We start from the raw sequence: 21,198 nt of genomic DNA, 5'->3' as shown, positions 1-21,198 counted from the left end.
ACGAAGCGCTTCCACACAGTAGCAATAGGGTAGATCTAACAATCTTACAGATACATAATAATAATACAGGATTTATTTCAAATTCGTTTAACGAATTATTAACCTTTCTTTTCTTTTCTTGTTTTTTTTTCTTCTTTTTTTCACGCGTTCATCCATTATATATGTTATACGTTTATTAAACATAGATTGTTATTTTTCTTAATCATTTTTTTTGTACTATTTGAAAAAGATCAAACTTATCTAACAATCTATTAGATCAAATATTTGAAGCCGTTCTCAATGATCATTTTTCGCATCAATTATCTGTTATTTTCATATTTTTCTTTTTTTTTTTCTTCTTCTATTTTTTTTCTTTTTTTTTCTTTTTTTTTTCTCTCTCTCTCTTTTTAATCAATAATTAACGTCTTACACTTAAGTGAAGATCAAAGATATAAAACGCTAGATATAAAACGCATAAAAACGATATTATATATGGCATCGGAACGCGCTTCTAGCACCGTGAAGGCAAGCAATTCGTTTTTTTATTTGTTGACAATAATGGAATCGTCGTGATAGAATCTCTCTACAAAATGATACATACTGATATAACAAAAAACGCATCCATCAAGTGATCGACACATTTCGCGCAATTTCCTTATCCCTCGTCAATTTTTTGTATGAGTCGGTTTCTTCCTTTTTTTTTTTTTTTATTCTTTCACACTTTTTCGGTCTCCAAAACCGGTGGAACCGAAGGAACGTCTCTCTCTCTCTCTCTCTCTCTCTCACTCTCTCTCTCTCTCTCTCTCTCCGTACAACGATCCCGCGAGCTTTGTCGCGTTACATCTTTCGTATGTCTTTTTCGTTTTTCGATTGAAAGAAAAAAGAAAAAACACGGGGTCAACGACAGCCCTCCAACGATAACGTGACGTGTATAAAGAACCGAGGCTGTTTTGTTTAACAAATGAAATTTATAGAATTAATGTAGAAAAAAAGAAAAAAACAATCTACTAGGGGAAAGAAAATTCGAAAAAGAATATTAAAAATAAAAGCCCCGATAAAAGAGCGTCTTCTTATCCTTATATAGTCCTGCGATACTTCTTTTTTTTTTTCTTTTTTTTTTTTTCCACCCACGATTCTCATCTTAAGACGAATGTACAACAATTTAATCGCGTGCAGCATCATCAGCAATACGAATAACAACAAAAAACAACGGATTCGATTCGCGGCCCTACTCGTATCGCCGATCTTATCTTAATTTCCGTTCTACATCCTTCCGAAGAAAAATATTTATCCCCTTACGCTTCCTATAAAAACGGGTAACAATCATGGTACATATACTTTTCCATGACGGGGGTTTTTTCTTTTTTTTTTTTTTTTTTTTTGATCACTCGTTCAGAGATGATCGAGGATCGATGATGTATCCCCCCCTACGTGTCTACGTATATATATATATATTCGCCCCCTTGGTTGTAATCATGTTCGTTACTTATATAGGAGGAAAGCAATAAGGAAGAATAAAAGAGAAGAGTCGATCAAGTCACTGATGAGATTCCTCGTCGGTGCACGATGTTGTTTCAGAGATGAGTTATAATGATATCGTCGTCGATATCGTCCTTTTCATCGTCGGTCTCCTCCACTTGATTCGCCTCCGCTTGAGCGGCCTTTGGATCATCCGCGATGGCCTTCAGCCTTTTCTGCTTACGCCTGTGCAACAATTCCACCACGATGTATCCGCATGTGCCGACTAGCAACACTGTAAGCATCACGTACAGCTTCATACGGGCGCACAGATGGGTGCTGTACGCGTACGCTATCACGAAACCGGCACTCTCCCACAGTCTGTAATTTGAGAATGCTGCTTCTTTGTTACGCCTGAACAGAGTCCCGTACAGACCTGGAAAAGGGAGAAATTTCGTTTTCGTAAATTTAATTTTTCTTTCGAGAAATCTCGAAATACGTTCTAAGAGAGGGTAATAAGTTGAAGGAAAATCGACATTTTGCGAATGGGAATGAGGTACAAATTGATTGATTAGGAATGGAACGAGCGATTTGCCGGGCTATTGTTTCACGTATGAAACGTGATTCGAAGAACGACATACGTGTGCGCGTGTAGATGAATATATATCGTATGAACGTCTAGGATGCATCGTGATCACGTGTACGAAGAGAATTGGCAAATGGCACCACGAGATTTGATATCGGTATTATTAATTTTTGATGAACAAGTAAATTATTTATGGTTGTAATTAACACGTGTTATGGAAAACAAGTAAATTAAAAAAAAGCGAAAAACCAAAAAAAGAGAGGAAACGTAAAATCTTCCGAAAGAACAAAGAAATCTGTAAACAGCTGATGACATCATTACAGGATAAGGATGTATCGGATGGAAGCGATAAATCTGGAGAATTTTGTTGTTGCGTGGAATTCAATTGAACGAGACGAATGATGCAGGACAGTTGTTGAATACAAATTTGAATAGAAATATTTTTTTCTCTAGCAAATATCTATTAATTTATTTGTTATAACTTAGATTGAATTTACTTCATGATATCACTGCAGAAATGAATAACTTAAGATTCGTTGGATATTAATTTTTTCCTATATTGCTCGAACAATTCCAAATTCCTTTTATTTCCTCGGATAATCTAATTTATTTCCATTATCTGATTGATAAAAAGGGATTTTTTCCTATTAAAGAATAGATTCGATTGAAATAGAAAAATGTAATAAACATCGAGTGATAAAGTCCGTAGTACAAGTTACGTATAATCGTCTGAATGTCATATAATGCAATAATCGAATAATTTTCTATTTTTTTTTTTTGAAAAAACAAGACTAAATATCTCTTCCAAACAATTTTATTTCTACAATTCTGTGTAATCGCCACGTAATCACGATTAATCATATCGATTGAAAATATTTGTAGATATATTTTTTTTACAACTTATGATACAAGATAAATGACATAAAAAAAGAAATATCCTCTTTAATAATTCTTTAAAAATTCATGTCAAGGTATCTTTTATCTAAGGCATAAAGTTACACCACGCTATGATATTTTACAATAATCACAAGTATAATTACAGTTGTACCATTATTTCCGATTGGGAAATAAATAACCAAGTAAGTAATTTTTGTCAAACACGTAGAACCAATGTTATTTCGAAGATATCAACAAGCTGATAAAAGTAAATTAAAATTTTAACTTGAAATAAAAACTTTTGAGAGATGAAAATTTATATCCACTGTTGAAAAATATTAATTTGAAAAAAATACGTACCGTTCACCTGCGTCTGCCATACGGCATCGCCGACACCCCAAAGCCCAGAGACAGAGTAAAAAACGTAAGGGTTATCGGGGTTCGGTTTCCAGTGGAGTAGCACGACGATAAGACTAACATGGACGATGGCGCCCAGCACCATGAGTGGCTGCCTGCCGACGAATTTCATTAAAGATCCAAACACCAACGAGCAAATAGCGTTCACAACTCCAAAGCAGATCATTACGTAGCCGACTCGATGCACGCCCAACGCGCAAGAAATATAAGCCTAGAAAAGGAAAGTGATTCATTCGATTATAAAACGTCGCGACAATTTGTTAGAATAAATGGAATTATCTATCCATAAAATTTTCAATCATTAAAATAATTAATGTAATCTCATCGAGTATAACGGATAAATATTTTACGGTGTCAGAGAAATTATAAATCGTTTTAAAATTCGAAGGAAAATTCATAGGACGCGTTTAGCAACATCGTGGTGCAGTGCTGATAGCTGCGCAGGCCAGGCCGTCGATGCACCCGTAGAGAGAGAGAAAAAAAAAGGAAAAAAAGAAGAAGAAATACTGGTTCACGAGATTCCCGGTATGGAAGTGGTATCGGGGAATTGCCGCAAGAATAAAATTCTGGGCTATTTATAACGCGTCGAACCAGCTGATCCAATGAAAGGTAGCAGCGCGCGTCCCATCAGGTATCCTGATATTTTCCAGTAGCGTTTTATTCGCCGAATCACTTTATTCCTTGCCCAATTTGCCCGCATATTTCATCACCGAACTGGTTTCGGACAAGTTTGCCTTCTCCAAACTGTATCATCTATATTTTTTTTTTTTCATCTTTCTTCTTCTTCCTCCTCTTCATTCCCTTTCCCTGTTTGCGTGCGGACAACGTATAACAACGAGAAGGGGTTGCTCGTCTTCGACGGGGTGTAATTTGATTGAAAAATTATGGACAAAGAGATACTCCAGGTTTTATCATTGCGTATAATTATTATAGTTGGACGGGTTATTATTAGATATTAGATTAGTCTATTGATTTATTAAATTTTATTTTATATAACCTATACTTTTTGGTTTAATTTTTAAAAAATTACGGGCAAAGATTTTTTCTACACTCTTCCTTATTTTAATTCATGATCCATATTATTTTATATATTAAAATTATTCAAATGTATAATCGATCAACGTACTTTTTAAACAGCAGCGTTCACGTAGAGTACGTAATCGTATATATTATACAACTTATAATTTGAAGTCATTCAGCGCTTTAAAGCCAAAGGATGCGTGCTTCAGCCGATATTTCAGCATATCTGTGTGATCAGTAGTATGTATTTCCGGAGAACAATTGCACGACCTCGTATGGCCGTTACGCATCATGAACCTGCCGTTCTGTATCCGGTTTGTATCCGGGTGATCCTAGCCAAGTTTTTGTTCTTCAATCTGATGAGAATAATCATTAATGCTTTTAGGTTTTCTATTTTTGTTGACTGCATCTTTTCCTTTTCTTTTTTTTTTCTAATTCATCGATTTAACAAGAAAAATTATACAATTACAATAATCATTAAATATTTCTTTGTGGAAGAATAGATTTATGAATGTTCATATTTACAGATCAGATTATTATATTATGTTATTTTTGATCAAATTTTTAAGTTTCTTTTAAACGTAATTTTGTTTTGTTTATTAAAAAAAATTTCGTAGTCCAATAATCTAATAATGTATTTTCAATAATTATTCCAAGTGTCTGTTGGATAATGAAGTAAAGATTGAGTAAATTTGAACTTTTTCCAAATATTTTTGGAACGTTTTTCATCATGTTATTTTTGATCAAGTTTTTAAGTTTCTTTTAAACGTAATTTTGTTTTGTTTATTAAAAAAAATTTCGTAGTCCAATAATCTAATAATGTACTTTCAATAATTATTCTAAGTGTCTGTTGGATAATGAAGTAAAGATTGAGTAAATTTGAACTTTTTCTAAATATTTTTGGAACGTTTTTCATCATGTTATTTTTGATCAAGTTTTTAAGTTTCTTTTAAACGTAATTTTGTTTCGTTTATTAAAAAAAATTTCGTAGTCCAATCTAATAATGTATTTTCAATAATTATTCTAAATGTCTGTTGGATAATGAAGTAAAGATTGAGTAAATTTGAACTTTTTCCAAATATTTTTGGAACGTTTTTCATCATCATCGTGAACTTATTTTTGATGCCAATCTAAAAGGATCGAGTCTGTGTTGCAGCTTGTTCTGAAACAAGCGGCGCGAGAATTCTTGGATAATCGGTGGATATAATATTGCATCGCCATTACTGTAACCAATATTATTATACTTTTAAATCGGCGATCATGAGACCGTGGTCGTTCCATTCTTAGTCTCGGTTCCTTCGAAGAGATTCATCCTCGAATGCATAATCGGCTATTCGTAATCAATGGCCTTATCGAAATGAAGTTTCCACTGACAACAGGCTCGTTCATTTTCTCTCCGAGCGTGGGCGAGTCGTTGCTCGATTGTTCTGCCTCGTGACTCGTAAATAATTGCCTCCAGTTGTTTAAGAAATCGGCAAACAATATATCGTCGAGCTCTTGATTAACGAATTTCCGATAAAAAAAAAAAAAGAAAAAAAAAGAAAAATTATTAATTTATCATTAAACTCTCTTCCCAATCCTCTGTAATGTTTCCATTCCACGATTTGAAAATTATAATATAATTTATATATTCCTTTTAAATATTACTTTAATTCCTTCCCATTGTCAGTAAAGATATTGTAAGATAAAAGAATCTTAAGTAGCGATTATCCTTTTGGGATTATACGGAATTAAAATCTATTCTGTCGATGAAGTTAATTCTTATATAGGCCATTATTCAATTTCTAATTTCAGTGATTATATGGTAATAGAATTATTAACTCGAAGCTTAATTCGATGATAGAATGAACGATGATTTGAGAATGTGAAAAATTGAATGAAAAATTTCATAGTAATTCTAGGTACATAAGTGCCTACTTTAAGTACTTACTGCCTGCTTGCTACCTGGACGTAAATTATTCATGCAAATCGATGCGTGTACACTAATTGTCATTCAATATCAACGTGAGAATACGAAATTCTAAATATATCGATTTTTATATATATATATATATAAATTATTCGTTTCACAGAATCCCTCAATTACTCACTTGTGTAAAGTCTGCTCCGATGAACGCTTGCTCCATACCGATCCATATCGTGATCGGTATTAGGAGTTGCTGATAGGGTTTCTTCAGTTGATAAGCAGTTGCGGAAAGCAATTGTATACCACTGAGCTCTTGGCTGTCGACTTTTCGCTGCTTCTCACCGTACCTGAAAAAGAAAGGAAAGTTAGAATAAAATTTATTTAAAATAAAGAAACTTTATTCCATACCATGGAGCATTATTTCTAAATATAATTTAATTTATTAAAAGAATATATATTTTTCTCTTTCTTTATAAATTAATCAGGATTTTTCGAGAAAAATTATTATATATGCTAATAAAAATGGAACAGGATAAATATAACGTGAAAGCTTTAATTTCCACCTATTTGATAATTATTTGTAACAGAAAATAACAAATGGAAAAAATGTGTATACACAAAGTTGATGTGCGAATTATTTCGTGGAAAACGGATCGGTTGTAAATTACGGTAGTTTTATCATAATTGTAGCCTTAAATGCTGGAGATAATTACTGAAATGTTTCTGCAACATCACGTCACGAATCTGTAACCGTAACGTCGTTTCGCGGCTTAATTTTTGAGCGGTTTTAATCCAGGAAATTGATGCAACTAAATGGTATCTCTGAATTATATTTAACCCAGCCGACTATTATATGGCAAACATTGCCACTTGTCTAGTCACCTCGCTGCTTCGCCATCCCCGTGCCGCCTTTGATTATTTATCTTGCGACAAATATAATTAAATAAGAATTGGGTAAAATTATGAAAATAATCCTGGAATATTTTCACTACGATCATTTATTAAATATCAAACGAGTGTAATCCATTATGATAATAATATCGATATTAATATCGATATTTGATCCTGATATAAACAGTGTAGATTTATTTCATTGACATTGATCATAAAGATTTTTGAATCCAAGATCATCTAAGCGGAGGATTTCAGATTTTAATTTTATAGAATATCGTTATTATTAAAAAAAAAAGGGAAGGTGATTTTTATTCTCTTAGAGAAAGAAGATTAAAATTCTCTGGTTACTTTGATTTGATTTTTAGGATAAAAATTGTGGCGATCGTAACTTTTCCTTCTTTCAAATTATCCTCGAACAATGGGATACGATTATTATCGTATCGAATAAAACTACTCGACAAATATATATCGTTGTAAATAGATTTAGTAGTTAGTTCGATGTATTTATTTTATCCGAGATACGCCTTTCTTATGTTAAATAAGTAATCTCGAAAGCATGTGTGACAGTAAAACCTGTGACACGAGAGCCTTGATACTTTAGCGGTTCAAAATATGTCTATTGCGAAATGTTGACAGGAATCAGTGAGGTAGAACGATCATAGATTGATTAACAACTAGTTGGAGAGATAGATAAGATGCAAAAAGAATTCATCGAAGATAAAAGCATTTCCTGTTTTGAAACTGTATATTTAAATTATAAGATTTTTTTTTTCTTAAGGATTTGCAACAAATTTATAAATATTGACGAACGAAGAATTGGACTCTTGTGGAACTGAAAATGAAATTGGTTCGAATTTCTTCTCTCGTCAAAGTTGCAAAAAATAATAGAAATAGAGAAAAAGTTTATCTCTTAATAATTTATTTCTAATCGTTGGATATTCCGATCGTTTAGCCTCATCCCGGACAAAAGCTTCAATCTTCTTGGCAATAAACTAAACTAGCATTTAATGAGTAATAAACTTAACGTTCATAGTACATGAAATCTTTAAAACGCACATTTGTCTTTCAAAAGCGAACCGGTTGACAGAGGAGTAATTTTACGAGTGGTGCAAAATAAGATTCACGTTTCTAATATTATTTAAGAGTCGCCACATTTAAACCAGACATGGAACATCTGTATGCATACTATGAGGATACATCATAACACGCGAGATATGTACAAGTAAAATTTTTAGATAAGAAATTTATATCATAAATTCGATAAAAACGAGATATTTTTTTTTCCTTACCAAAATTTAACTTCATCTAATAATTTCCCTTTCTTTTTCTCGAATCGAAAATTTTTCACTTATTACATTTTTCAAATCCAATAATCCAAATCGATTATAATATCCAAACGTTTGTAATCAATCGAAGATTTTTCACTCATTACATCTCCTTTCAAATCCAATAATCCAAATCGATTATAATATCCAAACGTTTGTAATTAATCGAAGATTTTTCACTTATTACATCTCCTTTCAAATCCAATAATCCAAATCGATTATAATATCCAAACGTTTGTAATTAATCGAAGATTTTTCACTTATTACATCTCCTTTCAAATCCAATAATCCAAATCGATTATAATATCCAAACGTTTTAATTAATCGAAGATTTTTCACTTATTACATCTCCTTTCAAATCCAATTCTTCAAATCGATTATAATATCCAAACGTTTGTAATTAATCGAAGATTTTTCACTTATTACATCTCCTTTCAAATCCAATTCCTCAAATCGATTATAATATCCAAACGTTTGTAATTAATCGAAGATTTTTCACTTATTACATCTCCTTTCAAATCCAATAATCCAAATCGATTATAATATCCAAACGTTTGTAATTAATCGAAGATTTTTCACTTATTACATCTCCTTTCAAATCCAATAATCCAAATCGATTATAATATCCAAACGTTTGTAATCAATCGAAGATTTTTCATTTATTACATCTCCTTTCAAATCCAATAATCCAAATCGATTATAATATCCAAACGTTTGTAATCAATCGAAGATTTTTCACTTATTACATCTCCTTTCAAATCCAATTCCTCAAATCGATTATAATATCCAAACGTTTGTAATTGAAACGCGATGTATATAGTAAATCATCAAAAATAATTATTATTTCAAAAATTCCTGTAGGATGTATTTTATCCCACACACTCGTGTACAAAACTCGCGTACAACATATCCGCACACCTGTAAAATGGTACTTGGATGAAGGCTGGTTGCGTTATATCCAGGCGAAAAACCGGTTCAAGTTTTTTTCCCCCTCTTTCCTTTTTTCACAAATTTTTTTTCACGGCAGAAGAAAATTTCGAATCCAAGCAAGCCGAAGAACCGAGAGAAACCCGAACGGATATGTGTACGGTGGGTGGAGGGGAGGTGGTGGATTTTTGCCGGATACAGATTAACAGAAGGTCGGATAATTCGGAGAGAGGAGGGGATCGCGGAAGTCCCTCCCCCTCCCCTCTTTCCCCCGTAACGAGCAGCGAAGAAGAAGAAGGCGAACACTCGTAAAAGAGCCGTTCACCAGAATCCGGTAAATTATCCTTCCGCTAAATTTAGCCACGGAGCAGTTGAATGCGATCTACCCCGAGGGATTCTGAACGGATCTACCTCGAGAGAGAGAGAGAGAGAGAAGAGAGGAGAGGTTTTTTAGAGTTTCGTTCTTCTGCCACAATTTGGACAAATTGTAAATTTTAAATTTCTCGCGCTTCTTAATCTCGCGATTGAAGAGAGACGTGACACGATCCTCCTTTTGAAACGGGAAGGGATGGAATTATCGTAATTCTCTTTGCTGTCTGTTGTGTTTAAATGTTTCGACGGTGGCGTCAATCTTTTTCAAGATAGAAAGAAATATTCCAAGGTGAGGAAATTAAAATACGAAATTATCATAATTTTATTTTGATTGCAAATTGAATTTTAATATTCAAAAGTGCAATCTTTTTTTTTTTTTTTTAAGAGGAAAGGAACGTTTTAAAAGATGACACTTTTAGATAGGCTGCACGATTATTATTGTTATTATAATTTCTTTTGTCGTTTACTTCTACGTCGAAAAATTTGTAATGAATATTTGTTCGAATCACAAACATTTTTAATTACTTCTACTTCAAGATTCGATCATCCGGTAGGCCTCGAGATCTATCTCGTTTGCCGATCTCTTCATCAACCCGCTGGTTAATCGAAATCCCACTGTTTTATAACTCGTGTTACCATTGTGATCGAATTGATAATAAAAGAAAGAAAGAAAGGAAGGAAGGAAGGAAAAAATTACGTGCCGTCTTCTTGACGTCAGAGCGTATACGACGAGAAAGAAATTCAAGAGTTGTTTGAACTTGTGCGATCGTAAAAAAAATGTTTTTAAGCATTTGCACATTTAATTAGTGTCATTATGAAATATCTTATCTGAATAAATTCCGAAGAAAAACCGAAGAACATTGGCAGTGTTGCTAAAAATGAGTCATCGAATATCATTATTATTATTAATACTGGTCTACTAATAGAAAAAAAATATAATAATCGTTTCTAATTGTCAGAGAATCTGAATAGAACAAGTTGGAATTATCGAAGTTTGAATTTCGAAAATTTTAATAAAAGTTTAATAACGAATACAAAGAATCTCTTTAAATAATAGATAAATAAACATTGTAGGTAAAGTTATGAAATCGTTACATTGAAAATCCTGAACTAAACGATATTTAAACAGATAAAACTCTGTGGTTTTCTGAACTCGTGAACGGGAGTAAATTAATTACACACGATATATATATATATAGTACGAGTCTGTATGAGTAATCGAAAATTCGTTCGCTCGAGGGATTTACGTAAACCCGGTTACGCGAAAATTATTCTGTTATTATTATTTCTTTCCTCGAATAATTTTTCATTTACAAACAAGTCCATTTATTCAAACTTATTGCCGCTAAAATATGTATCGTTTTATTACAGGACGATTGTGTTGTAATGTTTATCTTAATTTACCTTAAGTCGCTTATTTAAAAAAAAAGAAAACACGAACAACAATTTGTGCATAATTGCAACGACAACACGAAGGTGTCGTTGCACCTCAAACATCAATGCACTATTCGATTTTTTTCGCTCCGTGTGCGTTAAAAAGTTAATTATTTATACTTCGATGTTGGATTAAAAAATTAATGGAAATAAATACACATATAATTTGAGTGGATTTCTTGAGCAAAAATTAAAAAAAAAAAAAGTTGAAACTTTTATTAGAAATTTTCGTATCTCTCTAAAAAGGAGGAATTAATATACGTTCAAATTATTCTTATCTTTCGAATAATCTAATCTCTTCTTTTCCTTTATTTGTACATTATTATAATAATCAAACGAGCAGACACAATTTTCCATAAAATTAATTTCGAGTAAAATTTTACGAAATTTATCACAGAAGCGAATTCTTCTTCTAAGTTTGTTTAACTTTTCCAGCAAAAGCGGAAAGTTACCGCAGAGTTTTCAATTCTTCCTCGACGGACTTAGTTCTTTTTTTTTTTTTTTTGCATTGTTCACTTCCGCATAATTGTTGTATACAGTATGCAGCAATTTAGTAGGAAAACTTAAACTGACTACTAAAAAATATTTCCATTGTTACATCATTTTCTATATAAAATAATTAAATCCAAGAATACACCAAAAGTTCATATTCTCTACGAAAATTTGAAACACTTTTTTGTTTCGAAGAGAAGAATCGTGCAACACGTGGATGAGAAAAGAAAAAGGATTCAAAAATAAAAATTTTACCGAAAGACTGAGAGACTGTTTAAAAATTCGGCATTGTAAAATATTAATATCAAATGAAATCGCGTTTACGCGATAAACCTCGACAATGAGAATTGAACAAGAGTTCTTATTTTTATTACAAACACTAAATTGATATGAAACCGTGTCTAACCGTGCTTTATTTCACTAACCCTAACCCGCGGTGCTAACAATCAACAACAGATACAACACCGATACAAAGTAATCTTAGAGCACGGTTATTGACAAAAGATTACCGAACGTCAAATATTATTCGATCCGGACCGTGATCGTGCCACGGTACAAATGTCAATGTACTTACGCGGCAAGCAATGCACGTGAACATTCTAACTAGAATGTGTCAGCTTGTAAACATTAAACAAGTCATCAGCTAATCCAAATACATAATTCAAGAATGCCTGACTCATAGTCCGGTACTGGTTGCACTTGCGGCAACCCAACCACTATATATACCTACAAACGAGTATATAATATATATATATATATATATATATATATATATATATATCTGTATACCACGCATTGTATACGAATGGAAAAAAAGAAGGAGAAGAAGAAGGAGAGGGAGAAGGAGAAGGAGGAGGAGGAGGAGAGAAAAGAAGGAGAGAAAAAAAAAAATAAAAAAGGAACAAATCTCTGACTGGGATCGTAAATATGTCGGTGGCTGGAATAAACTATTAGCCGCGGACCGTTAATCGATCGTAAATGTATGCATGGCGAACGGGAGGAAAACATTGCTCGCGCGAAACCGTTCGCGACGATAAAATAAGTAATAAGTAATACTTACCTAGTATAGAAGCAGTTTAGAGATTCTGACGAGGACGCAAGGTCGATCGGGTTTCCGGCTACCTTGCGAAGTGCATCGGGTTATTATGGATTTAATATCGATTCGATACACGTTTGAATTTTATGGAACGTCACGTGCAACAGGCATGAATCATGTTCCCAGGGAAAACCGAATCTTTATTGCGCCGATGGGGACGAGATACGAGTTTTCGTTCGATGGGAAACAAACAAACGGATCGAAGGGGAAACGAAGATTTTTTTCCTTCTTTTTTTCGCTTCTTTGGAAAATTTATCAGGAGGATCAAACGCGCGTGAATTATGTTATTATTAATTAATTTTTAGATCGAAGGATTTTTTAAAATTTAATTAAAAAATATATAATATAACGATTTCGATTTTTTTTCAGAATCCAGAAAAGAAAAATTATTATTATTATTATTATTATTTCTCTTATTTCGAGAATCAAAATTATTAAGTTATTAACGGAGAAAAGGGTGGGTATTTTTTTATTTATCTATTTTCCGTCCGCTATGATTTATATCGCTGTTTCACAATGCTCCATTGAATTAATGAAAGAGGCGATATCACATAATTACACATTGGAAGCGTGCATAAAATGCGGCACAAATATTACCTGATGTATTCATCAGGGATACGTTTAATAGCATAAGTATTTCATTGTTCGTTGAAACGGTTTAACGATACGGAAAGAGTGAAATTAGAGAAATGCATACGGGAACGAGGTGAAGAATATGTGATAACGAAATCGATGGTGGTGCGGCAATAATAACGATTTTTAAGGCTCGTATTTGAACCAGTAGGACGATTAAAATTTTATTAAGGAGGCGATAATGGACATTAACTGAAGCAAATTTTTAATTTCATGGATGGATTAAAGAAAATAAAAATCGTGATTGACTTAAAAAAAAGGATGATTGAAATAATTAATATAATATATAAGCATACAATTAATAATTATCATTAATCAATCTTCGACGATGAATCAATTAAGCGATTGAATCGCAAGTCCTTAATTTTTAATTTCCAATTTGCATTGTGAACATTGCCCGATTTAAAACCCTCCCGTGTTATAATACGGGGATAAATTTCTTTTAAAAATTTTCCTTTCTCCCCTTTTTTTAATCGCAACACTGTGAGAAAAAGATGCTCGAAAAAAGAATTAGTATTCGAGCAAAATAGTATCACACATCATCGACATTTCTCTCATATTTTTTTTTCCTCGGAACAAAGACAATTCCTCGATCAATTAACTAATGTTTCTTTCATTATTTCAACCGCAACATTTCTTTTCCAATTTTTTTTCCTCAAATTCTTCTTCAATTTTGTTTCCTCAACATTCCGATTACGAAAAGGAATATCAAAGATGTTTCTTGATACCACTTTTCTTTTTCATTTGCATTTCTACAATTCTTTAAAGATGTAATAACAATAAAGTATTATTCCAATATATTTCTCTTTATAGAAAAAGAATCGAATCAAGTGCTTTTATTCCATTTGTAACTAATTTTATTACAAAGAATCATCATAAGAAGACGGAAAACGAAACTTTCTACACCTATCTATACTATTTCGAAAGTTCAAAGGAAAGGAAAGAAAGGAAAGAAATTTTATAATTTCCTTCTCTACGTCCTGATTTTCCTTTATTAAATATGTATCGTGTCGTCACGATTTCGTAAGGATCTACATGCGGGCAACAAATGCATTATTAATCATTGAATTCATTTGAAGAGATGGAAGAAGAAATTTCATCATGGAATATTCTTCGTTATTCTTCTCTTTTTCAAAAAAATCAACTTGACAAGTAATTTAATAACAACTGACTCAAAAAACTATAAATTTTAATAAAACTATAAATTTTGAGTTAAAATTAATTAATTATTTTTCAAAAAAACTACATTACTTACAATACTTATACATATCCTTCAAAAATTACAAAATCTTTCTTGCAAAAGAGGTGCAGAAAAAGAAACGCACACACACAAGCCACCATTTTTATTTTAAAAACTACTGCAGTTACACACTCAAACAGAAAAAAAAAAGATTCCCTTGTAACATTGTAGCTTAGTTTATCTATTGCACAAGAGAATCGAAGAGGATAAGAAAATATATATGTATATATATTCGAGTAATCGAAGGAGAACGCGTTAAAAAAAATCATCTTACTGCAACATCTTACTTTACTTTCGCGAAAGATCGTTTATAAATATCGGTTGACGCATTTCAAAATAAAAAGAAGAGAAAATCCAGCGTCATTAAGCGCCATTACAACGTCATCCGTAGTACCAGCGGTCGTAACAATGCGGCAAGGTCAGCAAGAATCGCTTTTAATCTAGCGAAGAAAGAACAAGGAGGCGATTAACAATATGTTTAAACGGAATGAATCTGATACGCTTAGATCTCTCTCTCTCTCGATATTCACCAGTTGGATACGCAGTTTCCAACTCGCCGATTCTTGCTCTCTCTCAAGCAAGCAACGTGGAATGGCTTCTGGAACCGTTATGACACACTATGGTTACCTGTTCGAGCCTCGTCGCGCCGATTTGGAATGGAAACGAGAACCGAACGATAAGTCGAGAAACCAAAGCATACGATACGAGGCGGCGATCTGGCTACACGAGTATATTTTCCTGTTATGTAATAAAATCGGTCATTCCCGCGCCGCGTACAGGTATCGATGACCATCGATATTCCTGAAATCGATAGCATATTATAGATCGAAACGAATTTCAATATAATTCAATTTGTAATCTTTTACGAAAGATACAAGAGGATCGCTTGCTTTCCTTTGATTCTCTAATCTCTTTGGAGAATTATATTATAGCAGAGTTTTAAAATCTGTATATCTTGAAGCGTAATTCATCCGGCTTCAAATCGAGGCATCAAGCTTCGTTTCATTTATTTTCGAATTTGTGAAATTCATCAAACGCAACAACGTAATAGAATGAATGATTTGTACAATAATTCTGCGATTCTTATTGCAATTGTGACACTCGTCGTATAAAGGATTGTGTGTTTCATGAAAAGTTTTGATCGATTACAATGTAATCGTAATATGGAACGAAAAGTGAGTTTGTGAAGTAAGAAAGTAATTATATTTTGAATTGGATACGTATAGATGATAGAAATGGAAATTTGTTTATATCATTGATTGATGGAAATCCTTGTCCTCCCTGCACCACACTTTGTTAACAAATTATAAAATATGGAAAATTATAAGTTTTATATATACGTGCTTTAATCGTTATGATTTTATGTCTCTCGAACGAATCGATATCGCAGAAATGAGAGTACGTGCTGATTCGGTTTTCAGATATACGCGATGAACGTGTTAATTACGTTTTTCAGACGTTCATATATAAAATGGAGGATATAATAAAAAATTGCATCATTAAAAATAAAAAGTGATATGAAGAAAAACGAAAAAAAGTATTGTTATTAAAGAATGTTATATAAAAGGATAAATGAATTAGAGTTATTAAGATCGTTATTATAAAAGTGATTAAGAATTATGTTTTTAAAAATAAATAATAATCGGAACGAAAGAAAATAAAGACGATATTTTTCTTCTTAAATAATTTTAATCTTCCCCAATCTAAGCTAAACTAGGACTCGTAATTACATTGACATTGATAAATGTCCATATCCACGAGTAAATACGAGTTTAAGTAAAAATATTCATTGTGCGTGACGATATAATTAGCGAAAAGAAAGAGGAGGAAAAATAAAAAAAGAAAAAAATCTTGGTAAACATTTTCGCAAACATTATATTGTCAATGGAAAAATGCCAGTCGAAAGATATATACAGTTATTTCTCGCTAATTGCGAGGCCGATCGCTCGGAATCGTTTACCTCGACTCGAAATTACGAAGGATTGTGTGTGCGTGCGTGTGTGCGTGCGCGTGTGGTGATCGATTGCGAATTAATCGTTCGAAGAATTCCAATAGAATCGTGGAATCATTGGAACAAGTAATATGTTTCGAGCGAGGCACGTGGAATACGAATTGAACGTAAATATTGTGTTGTGCACAATGCTGAATCGGCACAAGGAGGATGAATTGGATGTTCATCGAAGTGAAGGAAATATCGGAAATCGAAAGTACGTCGAGTCTTTCAGACGCACGCCTTTCTCTTGAGACGAGCATGTCTCTCGGCCGGAGAGACAAAGGAGTTACAAGTATTCCACCACCACCGTTGAAAAACACGTTTACGCGAACACGTCTTGCTCGTCAAATCTCTTTCGTTTATTATTAACGCAGATTTCTTTTTTATCTTTTCTTTTCTATATATAAAATAAGATCTTTCGAGAAAATGCAATATAACGATAATTCCTTGAAAATAATAATTTTTCGAGATAGTAAGTTTGCAATTGCAACATGATATTTGTAACTGCTTGAAAATCTTGTGAAACAGATAAGATATTTAAGAATAAATAATAATGTAAGGATTAAACGCAAAAATTTAAACACAAGTTTTCTCTGTGTCTATTATTAGCACGACAATTTGAATGAACAATTTACGACTAATAATATTGAAACGAGTAAAAAATATTCCCGCGAATATTTTTTAATTTTCGTAAATCTGGCAAAGAAAATTGCACGCAATTTTGATTGCAAACGTTTTAAAAGTATATTTTTTAAGAAGATTCGTATATGGTTGTTTGAAAAAATATTCGTATCAAATATTTAGAAATATTCACGATGATAAATAGGAAGAAGAAATAACGCACACTGGAATATCACGATAGAGGAAAAAGATAATTTTTCTAACCATTTCGATATTATGCTTCGTGATCGTAAATCCGGCTATAATCATCAACACACGAGGCTCGTGTATATATCTGGATGATCCTATGAATGAAGCACGGATTATCCGTGGTAATACGGTGTATAACAGGCCATCTTTTTTTACGTAATTTATAAAGACTCGTAAAATTTGCATCTTAATGATCCTTTTTATTCGTCTATTTCTAAGCGAAATAGAATCATAAATACCCACTGTGTCATTGAAAGCATAATTCGTACAATTTCATTTTTCCAAATCCATATGTCACGATCCAATTGTTTAATAATTATCTCCCATTTGAATTTCTAGAATTTCTAGAATTATTGCATCGTTTAAACCACTTTTAAACAACCTTTCCACGCTTAATAGATACTCGTAACTCTGTTACGGAGGAAGTGAATGGTACGACGTGAACAATGTTATTGGTTAAAAATTTTTCATTCACATCGATCAATTATATAACTAAATTATTTTGAAATTTCTCAATAGGGTCTATATATAGTCTGCTACACATTCGATCGTTATAATAAAAATACTATTATCTAAATTATACTTAACACTTATAGCACGAGTACTTTCTATCTCTTCTAATCCGTTTAAGATTGATAATGCGAGGCATGTTACGTAATTTTTATCTTATAAAAGCATATATACGTGTATTATAATATGAAAATAAAATATTATCAGATAAAACTTACAACTTTATATTATCGATTATTATTATATATCAGTAAAAGTTACGTTTATCGATGATCCAAATTATCTAAAATTTCCATTTCTCACCTTTCGAATCTTTCCATCTCTCGACGTTTATTTCTCAACGAAGTAAACGAGCAGAAGAAAGAAGAATTAAACGACTTCTACAATAGAATCCTCAAATAGGTTAACGAGTCTTCCTTTTCTTTCTTTCTTTCTTTCTTTCTCTCTTCTTTGTTTCTTCCTTCGCTAATTAAAAATTGCGAGAGAACGAAACGAGCTGATTTATTTTTTTTTCGTTGACAAGACATCGGACACATTCATATTCAGATTTTTCCAGCCGGTTTATATCCATGGATATAAAGAAGGTGTCGTCACCGTTTATCATGGGAAGCTATCTCTCGATCTAACGAGTCGGAAGGTCACGCGCATTAATTATCAATGAAAATATAGCTATGGAGCTCTCGATATGCATATGCAAATCTATATATACATATCGACCGTGTAATATTGAATTGAAAAAAATGGTACGGATGCCAATAGAAAATGTTACAATAGAAAATCACCATTCTCCGAGCCATTAATATTTTTAGTGACGGTATATCATTGAAAAACCAACGTCCGGATAAGAGAACAGACGTCCTTGGTATAAGCTACTATGTACTGTTAAGAAAAGGCAGAAATAATGTTGCTCTCCGCCAGACAGCGCGTGATTGAAATGCAAATGACGACATCAGATCGGGGGAAAAAATTCTCTAGACTTTAAATGAGGGGGGGAGAGAGAGAGAGAGAGAGAGAGAGAGAGAGAGAGAGAGAGAGAGAGATGGTCGGAGATGAAGTCAGAAGTTCACCAAACTTGAAACGACAAATCTCCAACAAGTCGGCTCGCTTATACGACTCGATCACTTGCCGGAAGCCATCCGGTTGCTGGGTCGAGTGGATGGCGCTACCTAAGAAATCCCATAAATAACGGTATTTATATTTTGGCCACATGGATAAATCCGTGTGTTATACACGCGGATATTTGAATTCTAATAAAATTTCTCTTATTTATGAAAGATTATTCTACAGTGGTACAAGTGGAAGATTTCAATTGCTTTCTTTTCACAATGGAAATTTTAATATGGGATTTCTCTTAAATTTATAGAGAATGAAAGATTCTAGAAATTTCGATTGCTTTTTCCTTATTTTATGTTATAATATAAACAAAAATAATAATGTTTAACGTTGATTGAATTTTACAAAAATTATAGATATATAATTTTGAAATTGCTATTTAAATTATTCCATCTTAATCTCATCTGTGTTGAAATTAACGCAATAAATATTTATTACATATATTTTAAATTCTAAAAGAATCATAATCATTTAGTTGCATAATGAATTGAAATTAATTTTAAATACGTTTATTTTTTTTTTCTTTCCGTAACTGCGAAAAAATAATTTGCATAATTTTATTATATAAATAACAAACGCCGTGTCATCATTCATGCATTCGCCATATGAGAATATATATAGATAATATTCGTTATATTTAATACTTTCGAAAAAAAAATGGTGTAATTATCGTATCTATTCTATTTCTATGTTATTCATTTTCTTTCGTGCAAAAATGTATGTACGAAAACAATTGAGATTCATGAATATTCGAAGTTATTGTTGTTCAATGTTAGCTTTAAAATTAAAAACTGCTTATTATTAACAAATTATAACGTGCGCATAAATGATTTTCGAGAAATGAAAAAAAGTTATTACCACTCCTTTTTATCGAGAAATAAAAATTTCACCCAATCTATTTCAAGTGAAATTTTTTTATGTAATCAAAAAAACCATAAACTTCTTTTTTTTTTTTCCCTTTCTATATAACTCGTTTTGGTGAAACACACCGTTTTTTTTTCTTCGAGAAGGTACTAATAAGGCATGACAACCGAATAAATAAATATACGAGTGTGTCAAGGAACGTTGTTGTATAATTACGAGTAGAAATCGTCGCGAAATTTCTGCTATCATGCTAATTCTTCGAACCTGTATATATACACACACATATATATATATATATATAATTTCTCGATACTTCCGACAAATCTCCTTTTTCGAAAGGAGAAATATTTATTATCTATTAAACTCGCTCGAGTTTTATTTCAACAATAAATTTTCCAAACAATTTGTAACAATTAATAGAAATTTTCAATTCGAAGAAAATTTAATACAATTATGTATGCACAAATCCATTCGTATTACGTAATAGATCAAACATTTATCGTTATTACTCTTTTCGCTACGCTCTTTTTCGATTTTGTAATTTTTCAATTCTCTCTCTCTCTCTCTTTTTTTCTTATATTTACGAATATAACGAAAATCGTAAAGCTTACTCGAATTCAATAGAGCATACCCTCGGCAATACAGCCGAGAGATTTCAATGCTGGCAACAGCTAGAAATTTATCGAGTTTTAATAAGTATAAATTGCGGCGGCATTGATTGTGTAACCGCTTTGCTTCGATGCATCCCGCGTCGGATGTACGCTATTTTGTAATCATGAGCAGAGCAATGTTTATAGCGATTCTGAATGGGCGAAGGGGAGGGGGGAGGGATCTTGCGCGGATCTCGCGCGATACACGCTTATTAAGGTGCATTCGTTTCGTAATACTCGTGGAAAAAAACATCACTGTCTTTTTTCTCGCTCTTTTTTTTTTTTTTTTTTCTCTTCCGTTATGTGGGCGAGTTTTCATGAACCGCTGCCGGAAGCTTCTGGAAACTCGCTTCCTCCACGAGGCTCGTACTAATACATCCGCGTATCCATTGATAAATCCTGTCGTGCGTGATGGAAGAGGGAGAGAGAGAGAGAAAAAAATTCGCCAAGACGAGAATTATTATTATTATTATTAACACGAAATTATTCGACAGAGAAGGAGATAAATTTGGATCGAGTTGATTGGAAAATAATTATAGAGAA

At 32.5% G+C, this 21,198-nt stretch overlaps 1 protein-coding gene across 1 annotated transcript in view; it reads right to left on the bottom strand.

The window, feature by feature from the left end:
* Window positions 1-362: 362 nt before the first annotated feature.
* Window positions 363-21,198, bottom strand: part of LOC413134 (UNC93-like protein) — a 41,616-nt gene continuing 20,780 nt past the window's right edge. Inside the window, exons 4-6 of the mRNA XM_396585.7 lie at window positions 6,427-6,589; window positions 3,260-3,527; window positions 363-1,873 (exon numbers count right to left, since the gene is read on the bottom strand). Coding sequence (XP_396585.2) covers window positions 1,554-1,873; window positions 3,260-3,527; window positions 6,427-6,589 — 751 coding nt within the window. The 3' untranslated portion in view covers window positions 363-1,553. The remainder of the gene's footprint in view (window positions 1,874-3,259; window positions 3,528-6,426; window positions 6,590-21,198) is intronic.

The sequence above is a fragment of the Apis mellifera genome, linkage group LG11 (assembly GCF_003254395.2).
Source record: "Apis mellifera strain DH4 linkage group LG11, Amel_HAv3.1, whole genome shotgun sequence".
Taxonomy (NCBI): Eukaryota; Metazoa; Arthropoda; class Insecta; order Hymenoptera; family Apidae; genus Apis; species Apis mellifera.
Note: the sequence above shows the minus strand (reverse complement) of the source record. Positions and strands in the feature narration are given on the sequence as shown.